This window comes from Rhinolophus sinicus, linkage group LG06 (genome assembly GCF_036562045.2).
Source record: "Rhinolophus sinicus isolate RSC01 linkage group LG06, ASM3656204v1, whole genome shotgun sequence".
Taxonomy (NCBI): Eukaryota; Metazoa; Chordata; class Mammalia; order Chiroptera; family Rhinolophidae; genus Rhinolophus; species Rhinolophus sinicus.
In genome coordinates this window covers 12,347,963-12,365,423 of record NC_133756.1, presented here as the reverse complement: position 1 = coordinate 12,365,423, position 17,461 = coordinate 12,347,963, and the positions used below count along the sequence as shown (strand labels likewise).

The 17,461-nt window shown below is 43.0% G+C and overlaps 1 protein-coding gene across 32 annotated transcripts in view; it reads right to left on the bottom strand.

Annotated features, from left to right (window-relative positions):
* Positions 1-17,461, bottom strand: part of MACF1 (microtubule actin crosslinking factor 1) — a 311,434-nt gene that overhangs the window by 2,908 nt on the left and 291,065 nt on the right. For 17 of the 32 annotated variants that reach the window (XM_074334445.1, XM_074334436.1, XM_074334446.1 and 14 more), the window contains 10 exons: positions 16,613-16,733; positions 15,917-16,080; positions 14,401-14,563; positions 13,043-13,197; positions 12,084-12,158; positions 10,906-10,923; positions 7,636-7,753; positions 6,831-6,899; positions 2,887-3,098; positions 2,246-2,356 (listed from right to left, as the gene is read on the bottom strand). In XM_074334445.1, coding sequence (XP_074190546.1) covers positions 2,246-2,356; positions 2,887-3,098; positions 6,831-6,899; positions 7,636-7,753; positions 10,906-10,923; positions 12,084-12,158; positions 13,043-13,197; positions 14,401-14,563; positions 15,917-16,080; positions 16,613-16,733 — 1,206 coding nt within the window. The other 15 variants (XM_074334452.1, XM_074334453.1, XM_074334454.1 and 12 more) reach the window with 8 other exon arrangements.

Below are 17,461 nucleotides of genomic sequence, written 5' to 3'. Positions count from 1 at the left end.
GTGAATAGGTAAAGGAAAAAAAATCCAAATAATCCCAACTATTATGGTTTTGGGGTTAGAAACGTGAAATATGAGTTCAAATACCACATATTTAATATGGAGATCTGAACATTACTCCAATCTCCATCACTAGGTAGGTGCAGAAACTCCCGTCAAGATCTTTCAGTCTATTTCCTCATTGGTAAAATGCAGATAAAATACTTGACTTCTGGGTCAAATGAATGACTAGGAGTAAGAAGAGTGAGGCTCTGATATCAGGAACAGGACTCTGGATGAGGAGCCAGAAGACCGGGCCTTGGGTCTGGGCCCTGGGACTTATCTAAATGAACATCTGTCTTTACTTCTCCCTCAGGAAATCAGGGACTCTGACTTCCATCCTACTATACTCTCTCTTGTTCAATCCATCCCAGCCACGCTGACCGCCTTGCTGACCCTCCAACAACCCAGGGACGTTTCCTGTTTGTCGTCTGTCTTTCCTGCATTAAAGCGTAAACTCCACAAAAGCAGGGACTTTGTTTTGTTCACTGTCATACCCTCAGCACCTAACACAGTTTGGCACTGAAGACGGGCTCAGTGAAAACTTGTTGAATGAATTCATCAAGTATAGAAGCACTTCCTAAACTGGAAAAGAGCCGGACAGATGTACATTATTATTACTGCTACTGGTAGGTAGGAGCTTCATTTCCTATTTGAGTGTTTTCTTTTTCTTTTTCTTTTTTTTTTTTAAAGACAGTAGCAGACTTAATTTGGAGAAAGAATATTTTAAATTTATTTGAAGTATCACTTCATGCCACAGCATGCTGTTCCAATTTTTCTTCGAAGTCGATAGTGTAAATTGTTTTCCAGGACCTTTAAGATGTTGATACAAATAGTAGAAGAGTAAAGCAACCCATTTCATTGTGATTCTTGTATTTCTTCAATTTATCAAGCAGCAGCAGAAGCGACAGAGAGGGATTAACATTCAAGCATAAACCCTCCTGGCCCACACAGGAGGAAGAGCACCAGTTTCAGAAGCTATCGTTGGGAGCACTGCTGCTGGGAGGACCGTAGCCCCAGAGACCCTGGCCTGGGAGTCCACATGCAGATATGGCCTGGCTGCAGAACACCGATAGGTAAGGAAAGATGAAACCTCAAAATGAAACGAAACAAAAGGTAAAACTAACTTAAGATGAAAAAAAAAGGCTGATCTATCAGAATCCTGTGAGAATTTGCGCTTCATAATTAAAACATTTAAAATTTTAGAACTTTTGAAACGTTCATGAAACTGGAACCATTGAGGAAGAAGAAAAAGCAAGACAAGCAGGTTGAGTCTTGGGGTTTTAGTGGTGGTAGGTCCCCGCACAGTGTTCTAAACCAGATCTATTTTGGAACTGGAGTTTTAGCTCGGAGTGGGATGAACCCCAAGGCAGCAGTCCATTCACAGGCATTGGCTTCTTGTACCTCCCGATTTCTCTGGCTGAAGCATTCCATGACTGAAGGCAGTACTATCTTTTGAGGCACAAGAACCCAATGTTTCCCAGCAGGAGCTAGAATGCAAGTTGTCCCACTATCAGACAAGCCGCTAGCCCATGTTTTGTTTCTGAAACACTGCTCTTCCAAAAGTGCTTGGGCATTTGAATGACCGCACGTGAACATGTGTATTCAAATCAAGGCTATAGAAACCCAAGTGCCTAGGCCAGGAAATCCGAAGCTAAAACTCTGAGCCTAAGAGCAGCGTTCACTGATACTGTGCTTGGCTCAAGTGGACAGCACCCACGTCTCGAACCAGTGTGGTGAAGCCAGCCACCCTGGGAATGTGTATCAGGGCAGGGGCGCCAGCCACTCTTCTGTTCTCAGCGAAGATAGAAAACCATTGAACATGCACCGTAGTTGAATTTCAAGTGTTCATAACTCATCTGTGTATCTGACAATTGGAGATTCCAAGAGGCCCAGTAATAAATACTATCAATAAACAAATCACCAGGAATGACCAATGTTTATCACCCTGAACAAATATCATTCTGAAGACAACTGGAAAGTTGTTAAACAATCCAGTTTTAGGCATCTCTTATTTATCTCCAATTTTGGTGAATCTGAGTTAGAAACACCTGAAAACCACTTGACTAGATGAATCAGCTGTGAGAGCAAGCACCACAAGGATGGAAAAGAGCATGGACTCGTGTCAGGAAGAGCAGCTGGTCAAGTTCTTGGCGTTAGTGAGGACCTTGTCTTGACGGCGTCCTTAGTCAGCAAAGCCATACTCTACCTCGGGGCTGGGCAGCTGGAGGTCAGGACAATGGCTGTCCCTGACAGGGGTGCCAGCTTTACTGTTTACCAACCAGGGTTTGTCATAACAGCGAGAGAACTGAAGTGGCGTCTGTGAAACGGAAATCCAAAGGGAAGGACGGGAACAATTGAAAATGGAACAGAAAGGGAGCAAATTGGAAACATAAAAAAAACAAATAGAAGACACTAAATTTTAAAGAAACAGAAAACAAAATAAGTGCACATCAGTCCAACAGGATGGAAGGGACCAGGCAGAAAGGCAATAAATAGCATGCTTCATACATGACCCATCATCATAAACTTATCTGTTAGTGCCAGTTGCATAGACTGTGCCTGGGTTTTCAAAACCAGTAACTGGGTGGGCCCAAACTGGGAATATGCGAGAAAAAGCACTTCTGACTTAATGACCTGAGTACATATTTTAATAAATGTTAATTGTAGTCATCTTCCAGGCCCTCCATCTATGCACCGCTAGGGCCTGGTCAGCCTGGTCTAGGCAGAGCTTGGTCCGTATGTCTTCACGTTCCTCTCCTCACTAGAGTCTCTCAGAGGCTACACTGACAGCGAACATCTGCAAAGACGGGACCGGGGAAGGAGGCCACAATGGTGGTCAGTACATACCTTGGTACCACTTGCTGGGGTGGCTGGAGAAGATGGCATGGATGTACAGCTGTGGTTACTCTGACTAGCACTGGAGCTGGAGCGGGTAGGGGAAGCGGCCCGGGAAGACGGTTTGGACCTTCGACCCCGTGATCGGAAAGGGGTCATTCCCTGGGATGCTCCCTCAGGTAGGATGAATTTCTCTCTAAGTTCGATGTTAGTTCTACCTCGTGCTAAAAAGGAAATAAACACACACACACACAATGTCAGTTAATCTTAAAAAATGTATCTCTGATGGTCATATAGCTGCTTGCCCCCATAAGTTATGTAAGTTATAGGTTTAGTACCATCTGTAGATTCTTCTAAAACTGAAGTAAATTCATGAACTATCAGCCTTGTCATGATTCTGATCCACAGCAGACACATTAATAATAAGCCCCTCAGTTTGCCATAAGCAAGAAATCTGTGTGTACAAGGTGCCATCCCATCTGCTGTCACATGTGTGCCTTGCCACTGTCCCCTGGGGTAAGCACATTATAGCTGGTCAAGGACAGATGTAGGAGATTCAGACCTCAGAGGTGCAATCAAACCCCTCCATTCTCTCTCATAGGACATGTGTCCTTTTTGCTCAGCTTTTGTAGGATATATGGTAACGAAATAGTGAAGAGAAACACATCACTGAAATCAACATTGTCCAGACTCTTCTGTTTGAATTCTGTCGATAATAATCCTAAAGAAGGAGACCCAGGAGCTCGAGACAGTAAAAAGATCAGGACAGAATCATTAAGAAGTAAATGTGTGACATATGGGAGGGAAGGGAGGGAGAGGAAGAGGGGGAGGAAGGCAGGGAGGGAGGCAGAGGGAGGGGGGGGAGAGAAAGAGAGAACACACGTGTACAAGCACAGGTAAAAACCTGAGGTAAAAGCAGCTCTCTGCTGTTGTAATGTGCACGTGGGGGGATTACTAACTCTCTCCTTGAAACACTCTCCTCCCTTGGCTCCCAGGACACCACTGCTTCTCCTCCTTCCCGCCCACTTCTTAAAAACGGACATTCCTCTGAGTTCTGTCCGCAGCCGTGTTCCCCTCTTAGGCTTTTAACCTGGTGATGAGCTCATCCCCCTGAGACTTCAGTGCCATCATAGTCATTCCTGACCTCCAAATACAGCCCAGCGCAGCCCCACTCCTGGAGGTCGGAAGTTATAGTCAATCACTCATTAGACACGATCAAAGCCAGACACCTGGGCATCAATGCGGGTCCCTCCTTCCTGATGGCAGTTCGGTCTACAGACTCTACCTTCTAATGCTTCCTGAATCCTCCAGCCTCTCCACACCCTCCTACACTGTGTGATTCACAGAGCATCCCCTCCACCCTGGACGCCTGTAACAAACAGGCTTCCCACTGGCCTCCTTGGTTCCCATCTTATTCCCCATCCCTCCCTCACGCCTCATTCCCCGGACTGAATTTCTCAATAAAAATCTGCTATCTGTACACGATTCAAAATCCTTCCACAGTATTTCATTGCTTACAGCAGAATTCCCCAAACTGAGGCTTTTGAAGGCTTTTCTACAAAAAGGAGTTTAGTAAATGCTGTATGCTACATTTCCCCTAGGAGAGCCCTAACGCAATTGTCATTTTGTAAGCGCTGAGAAATCCTGCAGTAAAGAAATATGCATTTGACCATGATTTTTCAGGTTTTTTGAAGATCACATTTTGAAGACAGACTGACCCTGAAGGCAGCCATTTCAAGTTCAGTTTTTCAACTACGTACCAAAAAGGCTACCATTTTCTAAGGGATTTATGCTGGCCACCTTATGTTGGCTGGAACAGGCCTGTTAGTTAAAATTCAGTTCTAAGCTATTGTCCAATGGGTAGCGTTTTGGTTTTATAAGATGAAAAGAGTTCTACAGATGGATGATGATGATGATAACAAAACACTGTGAATGTACTTAATGCCACTGAACATAAAAGTGGTTAAGATAGTAAATTTTATGTATGTTTTATCATAATTTAAAAAAATTAGTTCTAGGCCCAATTGTGTCTTAAATCTTCATAAAGTTTTTCTACATTTTCACTAAAATTTTTAAGAACATATTTGTCTAATGCTCGCAAACATACACAGTACCATACCGTAAAAGTGTATCTAATTGTTAGGATGGGGCATTCTTTTTATCTCCATTCAAAACATCAAGATTTTCTTTGCCATTAATGGAATTAGAAACTGAAATCTCCAAATCTGGCAGTACCTGGTACCTAATTGTTAAATATTTTCGCTTTTTACATTTGGCTAAAGCAATGTGGAGTTTGAGATGTCTTTCATCTTTTTCAACAGCTGTGTAAAAGGAGATAAATGATTGTAAACATTGCTATTATAACCTTGTCATAAATTTTGTACTGGCCGCAGTATAAGGCTGTCTACAATCCAGAGCGCCAAGGAAATGCCACACAAATGAACACAAAATCTACCCTAAGCGGCACTTCTAGAAGCCACAGTCATCCTCATGGGACCTGAGATAGCTAAAAGGAACGATGGACCCTAGAGAGGTAAAAGGAACGTCTCTCTGTATGATATTCACGTCTTTCCAAATCACTTATTACATCCGCCTGAGACCTTATATGTCCACCTCCTAGAACAATTTTTATTTGAATAGAAGTAGCTCATCCTGTCCATCACTGATAGGTATGATACCTAAGACTGCTGGGAGTTCTTGACTCTGCAATCAATGGCACTGAGGTGATTACTGAGCCGTAGGAGGCCATGCCTGGAGAGGCACAGGGGAAAGCCTTACCTTGTGTGCTCCAAGGGATGCTGAAAATAGCTACTAGACGGCCCTCCAAATTTCCTTGAGTTTCCAATCTTTAGATAATAAGGACAAAGCAAGCAGTGTTCTCCTTGGCCAGCAGCATGTTATCATAAATACAGCAAATAGAGCAGGCAGCAAACAGGCAACCAAAGATCCCAAAATGCTACATGCAGTATTTCTTTTGCTTGTTTAGTCCAATCATACATGATACCAAAAAATAAAACCTTATTAATAGATTTAGATAGGAATGTTTTACTGCGTTAAAGTTAAAATGATATATATTGCTCATTTAAAACAATAAAATAGGATTTTTATGTCAAGGAAATTGGTTTGCAATATAATTAAATTCTAAAAGTGAGTAAACCCTTTCCAGTTTTGCCCAGAATAGGCGTTTTCAAATTAACAATTTTCTGAAAAAAAAAAAAGGAACTCCTAATGAAAATTATCACTCTGGTTTATTGGGATAAATACAGACTGAGATAAAACAAGAGGAACTATCTATGGAGATATCTGCATTCATGTGAGAACTGCACACCCTTCAGATTTAAATGCTTCAGAGTATGACTATAAATCACTTCCAAAGAGGTTATGTAATTGTACTGTAAATATCCCTGCTAGGTTTATAAATAAGCCTTAATAAACTAATTGTGCAGGCTGAACCACTAATACACACAAAAATGGGTGGTGGTGGGTATGTCAGCCTCTGCGACACACAGCATGTCGGTCAGGAACACACACTCTAGAGCCAGACTACCATGGAATTGAATCCTGTCTCTACCATTTATTAGTTGTCTGTCGTTGGGTAGATTATTTAACTTTTCTACGCTTCCACTTTCTATTCTATAAAATGGAGATAAACACAGTATCTACACCTCATAGAGGCGTAAATGAATTATTTGTAGTTCTTTTAATAGTGTGCGGCATATAAAGCTATGTGAGTGTTCGTTAAATAAAAACTCAGAACAAATTCTATGGGTTCTGTCTCAACAGGAGTATTATATGCTCCGTCAACTTGTAATAGTTAGAAAAGCTATGGTTTGGCTATTTCAAAGCATTCATAAAGGCAGCAGATACCACAGAGCAAAGAGGTGCTACAGTTTAAGAAGCGAAGCCATTCTCAACAGGCTGGGGTGTGGTAAGAGGGACAAAGCTTAAAAGCCAACCTATGGGAGACTGACTGGAAATCGAAGAGCTGGAATCAGAGCGCTTTATTTTACTCCCAGGATGGTGAACTAGAATAAAAAATATATAAACACAAAGAAACAGACACAGCAGGAAATGCAGAAACTGATCAAGAAAGACAAACTGGCAGACAGTGGGGGAGCCTCCTATATATCCACATGCAGCTCGGTTAACAGGAAAAAGGAAAGGCCCCAGCTGAAGAAAATGTAGCAACCAGAAGTTGATCATGTCTCCCCTGGTTGCAGGTGCCATCATTCATATGAAACATACGGCTTTCTTTTGCCTCTGGGCCGGCATGCCAGCCTTTTCATGTTTAGCAGACAGACACCACATGGTCTTGCTTAAGTAATCATCTGTCTTGAAGTGTCTAGGCTCGCAGTTAGGTGTTCTTTATTCCGCCTCCCGGACAAGGGAGCTCCCGTCCTTCCCTACCTGGGAGGGGCCGATACCGTCCCCAAGCTGCAGGCAAAGGGAACCCTAACAGGAAACCTACAAGGCTTCATCAGGCTCCTTTTTAGGCTAGTGTTTAACACCTCAAACAGAAATACTCAATGACAGCAATAAATTCCCCATTCCCGTTACAGTCTCTCCCGACAGCACCACCCTCGCCTGCTCTTCTCTCTCCTGGTCCACTCTGTCACCCTCGGTCTCTAATCTGTGCTAGTGAGACGACATCTGGGCAGCTCCACAACAGGAGAAACAGACAGACCCCACCAGCACAACTTCGTGTGAGCACGTGAGCTGGGCGGACCCACCGTGTCCTTCGTGCTCAGGACGGCTCCTTACCTCGGCAGGGGTCATTTTTCACTAGAAACTCATCCAGGGCCATCCATCCTCCCCCGACGCGGACCATCACCGTGCTGCGCAGGATGCGGACCAGCCGCAGCTGCTGGGAATCTCCGAACTGCAGGGCCAAGCAGAGACTGATGAGGCTGTGCCTGGAACAGGCTGCACCGCCTTCCCAGGGCAGACTGGATTCAGATGCAACCACAACCCGGTAGTTTGGGCAGAATTTGAACTCCAACTAGTTTCCATTTTTCACTAAAATAATTTTTTAACTTTTTTTTTTTAACATTAAAATGTATTGCAGTGACAATGGTGAAAAAGAATTTAAAATACGGAAAAGCTGAAATATCAAGCTAAAGGCCAGTGGCTTGATATATGCTTTCTATTGGGATAAAGTTAACTTGTGATGGTCCTGCCTCCGAAGCAAAGGGGGAGGGCGGAGGGTAGACACAACATTAGCTCACGTTGATTTTTAAAAAAATTCTGCCCAAATTAAAACCCGGTGATGAAATTCTTCATTATGCTAGTTTGTTTTCATAAAAGAAAAGGTAGATATAAGGTGGGTGTCAACTTCTGAATACAGTGTGCTCAAAAGTTAAATGGAGAACAGCAAACAGTATTTCAAGCTTTAAGGAAACCCTTGCAAAGCATCATTATTATTACAAGCTTAGAAGGAAATTCGATATTCCACATCAGGTTTTCAGAAATAAACCTAAAGTATTCTCTAATTGTGATGTCACCAGCAGAAAAGCTTCTTTGAACAAATGATTCAATAGTATTTATACTAAAATTTAGTTGAAAAAATCGAATTTTTAATTTACCATGCTGATTATAGACAGTATTCAACAATCATTTGGGGATGTTAAGACAAGCATGACTCTCTGATATTTCCTTTTTTTGGCCTAACATTCCTACTTCTTAGCTCCGTTAACATCTGAAGCTTCCCACTGCATAAATTACCCTTTCCCCAAAATAAACTTTAGGCAACAAAAGAGAATCATGCTGAGATCCCAAAAGAATAATCAAACTGTTGGAGAAGTAGCATTCCTAAAATTATTTAATTCAATGAAAATGTTGGGGGGGGGGGGCGGGAAGGGAGAGAAAGAAGGGACTATTTAATCACTTAATTAGGATTTTCAAAGTTATAAAGCAGAACCATAACTTTGAAACAATGTACAAAACTGTAAATGCCAGAAAGGATGTTTTGAGAAGAACATATAACTAACCTTCCCCCAAATTAAAGTATTTATGGTAATTCTCTGTATTATTTTGCACTGACTCAAGAGCACTATTTATATAGGCAAGGTGACTGGAAAACATCACCCCCACCAGATCTTTACTTTGAAAATAAAAATAGTCTTACATCTTTCATCCCATACAGTTGAAAAGTGACCAGAGCAACAGCATCGTGTAGTGAGAAGAGCACTGAAGTGGGGACCCACAGATGTGAGGGAGTAAGCGTCCTGTCCTGGGAAGGAAGCTGCCCGTTTGGCCTCTACAGGAGCCTCCCTCAGACACTGGCCCAACGAGTGAAAATGGGGAGGTCCTTTGGGAGGAACTGAGGATTCCAGCAAGAGCAGTAATGGCCTGTCACAATTCGGGGTTCTGTCCAGACAGATGAGGAGAGGAAAGAACTAAGGGCCTATGTGTCCTCTAGAGTGAGTCAGGAAGGAACCCCAAGATGAACTTTAGTCTTACATTACTGTGCCCTGTAATTTACTTTCACTCTTTAGAATTACTCCATTTATTTCATTCTTTTCCCCCTTAATTTCTTACTAAAGCCTCCTCTGAGAGATTCTAACTCGTTTTGGCTGAGCTACGGGGAAAAGGAGGTTTGACCCGTCTGTGGCCATAGTGCTGGGGAAGTGTAGGCAAGTGGTGGAAGGGGTTACAGCAGCTCTGAAAATGGGGACCTGTGCAAACCTGGCAGAGCTGGGTTGCCAGTGTGGCAAAGACCTCAGAACAAAGTCTTAGGGGCAAGAGTAACTTCTGTTTCCTTCTCTTAAACGGAATTTCTCTTTCAGTGACATAGGTTCTTGCAATGGCTATGACATTAGCTGTGTGACTGTTGGCATGCGATCCTTTGGGCCTCATGTATGAAATGAACTTCATACCGTGTTTCCTTGAAAATAAGTCCTACACCGAAATAAGCCCCAGTTAAGATCGTCAGCCAGACGATCTTAGTACGTAATGACGATGTTCCAGAAAAAGATGACATGACTATATTTGAATAAATGTAGATTGTTGTACGTGAAAAAATAAGACATCCCCTGAAAATACACCCTAAGGCGTCTTTTGGAGCAAAAATTAATGTAAGACCCGGTCTTATTTTCGGGGAAACACGGTACTTGGTGTTTCCTGTACAATGACGTATTTAAAGCAAGTTTCACTGTTCTTGTCTTTAGTTTCTTTCTATCCTCTGTTCTTCCCACTGGCCCAGAAGATTACTGTAGTTAGTGATTATTACAGTGCCTGGAATTTAACATTGATTGAGGGCCTCAAATCAACTCCATGTTTCTGATTACACATCACAACACAGATTTTACCCATGCAACTTCCTTCCATTTGAAGACACAGGACCCCAGAGCCCTCAAAAAGATCTAAATGGTTAGAGTTACCAAGTAGAGTCAAAATCACGCTATCTTTTTTGCAAGTTTAATTTGATCCCATCAGATTTTGGCTGGCTGGCATAATCAGCAAACTTCAGGCTATGGCCAATTATAATTTCCACACTACACTTCCTGGGTACCTTATAATTATAAAATACTATAAGTGCAAGTAACTATAAATATTAATAAGGTATTTAAACAGACTGAGTATTTAAATACCCCAAGACTTTCTGACTTAGTGTACATTATAACATTCGTGTTAACTAACGGTCAGAAGACTACAGTACAGATGTGCTATCCGGCACTCTGACTTCCAACACAGAAGTATAAGACCAGGTTCTTTTTAAAAGGACGGGTTGATAGCACAACTTCAATTTCCCCTGAACCATACTACTTATAACTCAGTCCAGCATAATATCGTCTTAAGTCAATCTAATTTAGAATGGAAAATTTCATCTCCTTTTAAAAAAATATAGACTTACATATCCTTTGCTGCCAAGACAGCGCTACAATACTAGCCCTGTTAGCAATTCCTCTACTTGGTAAGACAACCAGATGTGACCCAGGCATGCTTCAGAATATGTCCTCTCCCATAGCAAAGAACAGGCATTAGCTACACAGATCATTTCCATCGAGGAGAATGTTGCAAGGCACACTGTACCTGATTGCCGAGGAAGAACTACAGATAATAAGAGTAAAGGACGGAGAAAATGGAAGAAAAAAAGAGAACATTTTGTCAAATTAACACTAAGGAATGAAAATCATGTTACCAGTCTTCAAGCATTAATGACACATGCTAACCATATTCTCACCGAGCTCCTGTCAGCTCCTGCCACAGGGACATGGTTATACAAATTAAGACCTAAACTTTCCACTCCACGTTGTTCTTATTTTAACTCATTTCTCTCATAGGTCATTAAAAAAACCCAGGAAAACAAAACCCAACAACCCAATAAGACTGCGTGGAGCTTTATTAACTAAGTGCCCTGGGGTGGTCCAACACAAAGTCACCCAACAGGCCCCAGCTAAGAGTAGCACAGTGCGCTTTTGGTGTACTCTGAAGACATTTTTGAGGTACTAATGGAACCTAGATTTTTTCCTGTTTCTAACTTGGTGCTTGTAACTAATCTGACATGGCCTTCTAAATCCTTTGCCAATCCTAGACTCTCCTTAGGACTTTAGAGAATTCCTGACAAGCTGCTGAATTTATTTTAGGAGCCCTGTTTTGCACCCCTTCTATGCCCTGACCCTGCTCCTAATAGCAGCTAAACACAGCACAGTTCACTGTCAGTTATGGTGACACTCAGCATGGCTTTCCAGGGAAGATCACTGAGCCCGGCATCACCCAGGGCATCCAGGCCGTTTATAGCCCAGCTCAGAGGAGGCAGAGTGCCCCCTGGGGCCCTGACACAGTCCTGCAGCCCTCTCTGAGCCCAGGAGCCACTCAGGCTTACAATGACCAGCTCTTTGGGGTGAATGGTCAGTCATTGTCTTATAGCAGAGGTGTCTTCGTTTCCCTAGAGACTGGTCAGCAACAAAAAGAGGGCTTTGAAATGTCTCCTCCATACTGAGCTCATGTACAAGCTGCTATCAGCTGGAAACAACCCTGTCTGTGGATGGACTATGCAGGGCAGTAGGCTTAGCCCAACAGGGCCTGGCATTGGGAATCTATAGAGACAAAGGCTAGAGAGTGACCGTATCTCAGGTCGCACTGGCTCTGGTCCTCCAAGTACCGGCAGTGGGATCGTCGAGTTGGCTATGTGTCGGGCTGCCTTCACCTGTAAAGGCCACGCAGGAGGAACCACCACCACCACAAAGGACTGCTTTTCTCTTCCTTACCCGGTATTTATTCTCTCCAATCTGCTCCACCTGAAACCTTTTCGCACATTTGCACTGAGCCACTTGTCTTGTGACCTATTGGTGACAAACAACAAAAAAGAAAAGTGTGAAGGGTAAAGCAAGGCTTCCTCTTCAAAGAAACAAAGACTTTTACATGTAAACAGAGAGGCTACTCATTACTTATTTTTAAGGCACTTTAGGTTTCTGACACATGCATTAATCTTCTATTCTGAATTAAGACACACTGCTCTTACTAACTGGGACACTTGAAGACAACCAAAGAGAAAAAGTATGAGGACTTGCCACGTAACTCTCCTGCTTCAAAATTCCTTCGGAGAAATGTGCCAATATGCATACATCAAGTAATACAGCAAAGTATGAACTGATCTGAATTTCAACCTAGGAGCCCAAGATTCCCCAGAAGTCAGTCAGTCCTGGGGAGTTCCAGGCCATTCCCAGGACCTGCCCCACTGCCTCTCCCTTCCCAGATCAACAGATCTTGGGCTCTCTATGTGCTACTACTGAATCTGCTACTTTCACTCTGGTATAGTTCTCAACTAGGCAGAAAGCTTGGTGGTACACACCATCTTAAACATTATTTTACATTTCACCCCTTGAAGACCACTCCCTTGGGCCCTGAGTCAGGATGCTCAGGACTGGGAGACGAGTCTGTGAAAAAAACACGGTATCTATGAACCAAGTTAAGGTTCTCTGGAAACTTCAGAGCCACACAGATGTGACTCAGTTGACTGAGAAGCCATTTAGACTGAGCTAGAGCACAACAGCCAGAGATCCTCTGGGGCAACGTCATCCAGAAGGGAATTCCCAAACAGAACTCCAAACAATCACCTCCCAACAGATGAGTCTCAGGGTTAATATGGGCAACAGCACCCAACCAAATTCAGGACAGCAGAAACCTACGGTCAGAAATGTACTCAAGATACAATTATTTCTCATACCTCATCTTCAATTTTATCTGCATCGGTTGTTGGTCGATAAGCATCCTTGTTGGGGTGGAGAGCAGCCACGAATTCATAGTAATCAATGTAGCCATCCCCATCTCGGTCAAAGATGTCAGCGACAGCCATCATCTCTAACTTGGTTGTAGGGAACTCTGCAGAAAGTCAGTCACATGGGGAACATTAACTGTGCGGGCTTACTTAGTTGGCTAGAGGTTATATAAATACTATTTGAAAGAAAAAACATTTATATCTTGACTTTTTTTCTGAAAAGGAAAACATGCTCAACTTAAGTCAGAAGACTACTCACTGTAAAATTTTTGCTAATAGACTACCCCACCACCATGCAATTAAAAAAGGTAATATTTCAGATACACCAAAAGGCATACACATAATATTACCACCACCCAACTTAAGAATTTAATTTATCAACTCCACTATTATTAGCTATTTTGATTATTTCTGAATAGTGACAATCTGGAATTAACAGGATGAAGTTTTTTGTTTAGATAATTGCCTTAGGTTCTTGAAAAATTGCTTTCCAAAACAGGGGAATACTTATAGTAGCCACAGTGACTTAAGTATAAATCAGATTACACTGTCTCTCAGGTGAAAGCTCTGGGGGCTGCTCACTGTCCCACTCCGTCTAGAATAAAATCTGATCTCTTCATCATGGCTGATGAGGCTCTGCATTAACTGGCTGCTGCCTATCCTCCCACATCCTCTCCTACTGTTCTCCTAGGTTATGACGCTCCAGCCACGTTAACATTTCCATGCCTGGAACATGGCACATTCATTCTCATCTCAGCACTTTGTGTCTGCCGTTCCCTCTCCCTCCCCTTAAATCTTGAGGTGGCTGGACCCTTCTCATTATCTAGGTCTCAGCGCAAATATTACCTCCAGACAGACCTTCCTTTTAATATTTCCATGTAAAGTAGTACAGCTGTGGGATATGCTTTGTGCTGTAACTACTTTATCCCTCAATTATTTGTGGCGAAAATAAATGAGATCATACACTTTGTAAGCTGTTACATAGATGTCAGAAACTGATGTAATGAAAACTTACTTTTTCAAACATTTTACTTAGAACCTCATTGTTCATAAAATTTAGCCCCTTATTTGTACCTCAAATATGTTTTACTTGCCACAATGTGTCAAACAAGACCTGCTTCCTTTATTCTCAGAAAGATGAGGTTCTTCTTTCCAAGAAAATGATAGACCACTTTTGGTACGTAGTACCATTTCTCCTCTAAGACTATAGCTTTAACTTCAGAAGGACTGTTTAGCCAGATTCTCGTCTGCTGCTATGAAGTAAGGAACCCAGGTGTGACTGTGTTTGGAACTCTAACTGGACTCACTGGATGCTAGAATGCCATCAATAAACTCCTGACGTGTTATCTTCCCATCCTGGTCCTTGTCAATTCGCCGGAAGAAATCCATCACCCGAGACTTTTTATGATTCATCCAACGCATATACTTTTTCCTCCAGACATCAAAGTCAAAGTTGGCAAACTCCTTCAACTAGACAGAAATCAGAGGTATTAACAAGACCTGTCATTCTGGCCCTGAAACCTGCCCAGAACATACCCAAACTTACACTCGTAAAGCCATGCCGGCCTCCCACAGGGGCACCAACCATATCTGTGTGTTGCCTCTTTTTGTGAAGGAACAATCTGGCTCCTTCACTTAAAGCCATGACTATTTACACAAGCTGTGGTATCATGGAGCAGCAGGATAAACAGTAACTGAGCCACCACCATGGGAAATATGGAGCACGGAGAACAAGAATGGGAGGGGTCAGCCTTGCTTTCCCGTCGCACTTTCTCCAAGGATCTCCCTCTTCAGTGTAAGGGAATGGATTCTATCCCAGAAAAGAAGTGCTTATTAGCACTCCTCACTTATGTGATTTTTGAAAGGAACTGGGATCACAGAGGCCCATGTTCGCAGGCTCCATGTTTCCCACCATTTTCTGAGATGAGATAACTTGAGTTCTGGCTTGGAGCATTAAGAACCCACCCTGCACGCAAGCATGTTCCTTTGGAATGACGCCAGAGGGGCCAACTGCCCGTCTGACTTCCACCCGAAGCATGTGCCTTTGATGGACAGCAGCAGGCCCATGACACGGGCAGGCGATGTTTAGCTGCTTGGACTATGTTAGGATATTGACTCAGAAGGGCTTGAACAGTGCAGTGGTTTCCCCTGGTCTTCAAACTCCAAAGTTGGAAGGAACAGGGCAAAAAGAAAAAGCCAAAAACCAAATATACTTAAAGCTCAACTGACCTACAGAAATAACAACAAAAAACCCAGAACACTCACTTCTGGACATAGCTGCTTTGATACGCACAAATAAGGAAATAAAAAGATATTACAGGTTTGTTTTAGAAACTAGGAAATGGGGTACTGTTTTATTAAGACTGATTTTGATAACTTCAAAATATATTTTCTTTTCATAATCTAGTGACGACTAACAGAATAGCAAGATGATAAAAAATTACTCTTATTTCATAACTGTGTTGCTTATATCTTTACCTAAAGGGCTCAATAATGGTCATTTTTGTGATAAGCTCTAGACTGGGAGATAACTCTGCAAAGTTACGATCCTGATTCTCGACTACAACCAGGTGCTGAGGAGGGCCAGTCACAGGATGGGCTGGCTGCTTGCTTTCCACTACCAGGTGCTACGGCCTACTCTGCTGTGAGTGGTTTACTCACATATGTGTCTTTTCTCCTAGGGGGCTTGAGGGACAGAGTGAGTACTGGCTTACACTGGTCTATTTCTACTTCTGAGCAGGTAGGTCAAGAGACACAGGTCATATTTAGAGGGCCTCAGAAGGGCTGTCTTTGATAAAAAGTCACAGCTCAGCAGGGCTTTACCTCCTCCAGTCTATCCAAGGCATCGTTCAGCTTCCGCTGACGCTCCAGCGCTAACAGCCACACCTGCTGCCAGCGGGCAGAGAGCTGGTTAATCCGTGGGTTTTTCGCTTCAGATTGTGAAAGGATTGGCATGGGAGGAGGTGTGGGTTGACTCAAGGACTTCCCTAAAAGGAAAACAGCCACGAGATTAGAAAAGCTGGTTTTGTCAGTTCACAGAGAAATTGCCACACGTCTGAACTTAGGAGATCCTTATAATGATACCCAATCAGGAACTACAAGAAACATAGGACCTGGGAACATTCAGATACAGAAGCATATTAACTTCAAAACTATTAATTCTCCTCCCCAACCAATAGGTACTTATCTCATATTTTCAACCAATTTTGTCCTACCTTAGTGAACTGAGGAAATGTCAAATCAACTAAAAAAGCATTGGTTCTATAGAAGCTCAGTTAGTTTACGATTAAATTACTGCAAACCAAACGTAAACAGCTAGCACTGATGACCAAAACAATGGACAGGTCACTGCAAAAGAATTTAACTACTTCGAAATTTCATATCAATTCAAGAAAATGGAGTACAGTTACTGTACGTCAGTGTAAGAAAAGTGAGTTTCAAAAAACAGTGTTTTTTGGAAAGTGCATATCTTCAGCTAGCAGGGATGAAGCATCGTAAGGGAGCAGGCTGGTAACATACTGTTGCCACTGCGGGATTTCTCGATGAATGGCCCATGGGTAGGCTCCATAGTTTTCCTTTTGTATGTCTTGGTGACACGGTCCACGTCAGGCTGTTTGCGAGTCATCTCCTCCATAAATGTCTGTTGAACACAAACAATAGAAAAAAAGAGTTGAGTTTTCTTGGACAAAGATGGAATCAGGCACCTCCTACTAACAAAGGCCAAGCCCACGACAGACCAACTGATAGATGCTTTTGTACACTGTCTCACTCATTTCAAGAAACACGAGTGAGCAAGGTGTTTCATCAGGTGCTGGAGTCTGGAGGCCTAAGACGTGGCTTCTGACTTCAAGGAGCTCACAGCTGAGTGAGGAAAACCAGGCAGTCAGGGCAAAGAATACCACCCAGGGTGCCAAAGGAAGACCCAGGATGGGCACCCTGCAGTCCGAGGCCACCTGAAGGCTGGTGCCTGAGCTGAGTACTGAGGGATGAAGAATTAACCAAAGACCAAGGCAGTGCCAGCAGAGAGGGCACAGTGAAGCCGGACAGTGAAATGAGTCAGGGCTCTTCTGATCCGCAGCTGAGCTAAGGATGCAATCAGGAGTGGCAAGAAGGAGAGCTGGAGTGGCAGGCAGGAGAAAGACCCAGAAAGGTCTTGTGTCAGGTTAAGGGGCTGAGATTTTGTTCTGACAGCAATGAGGGCAACTGAAGGATTTTGATCCAGAGAAGAGACTTATCAGATCTGTTTTAGTGCTAGTGTTCTGGCTTCAGTGTAGAAGGCAGAAGATAGAGCCTGGTGGGGGACAAGTTAGGAAACCATTATAGTAATGGTTGCAAAACATGGTGAGGGCCCAAGCCAGGGCTGGAAAG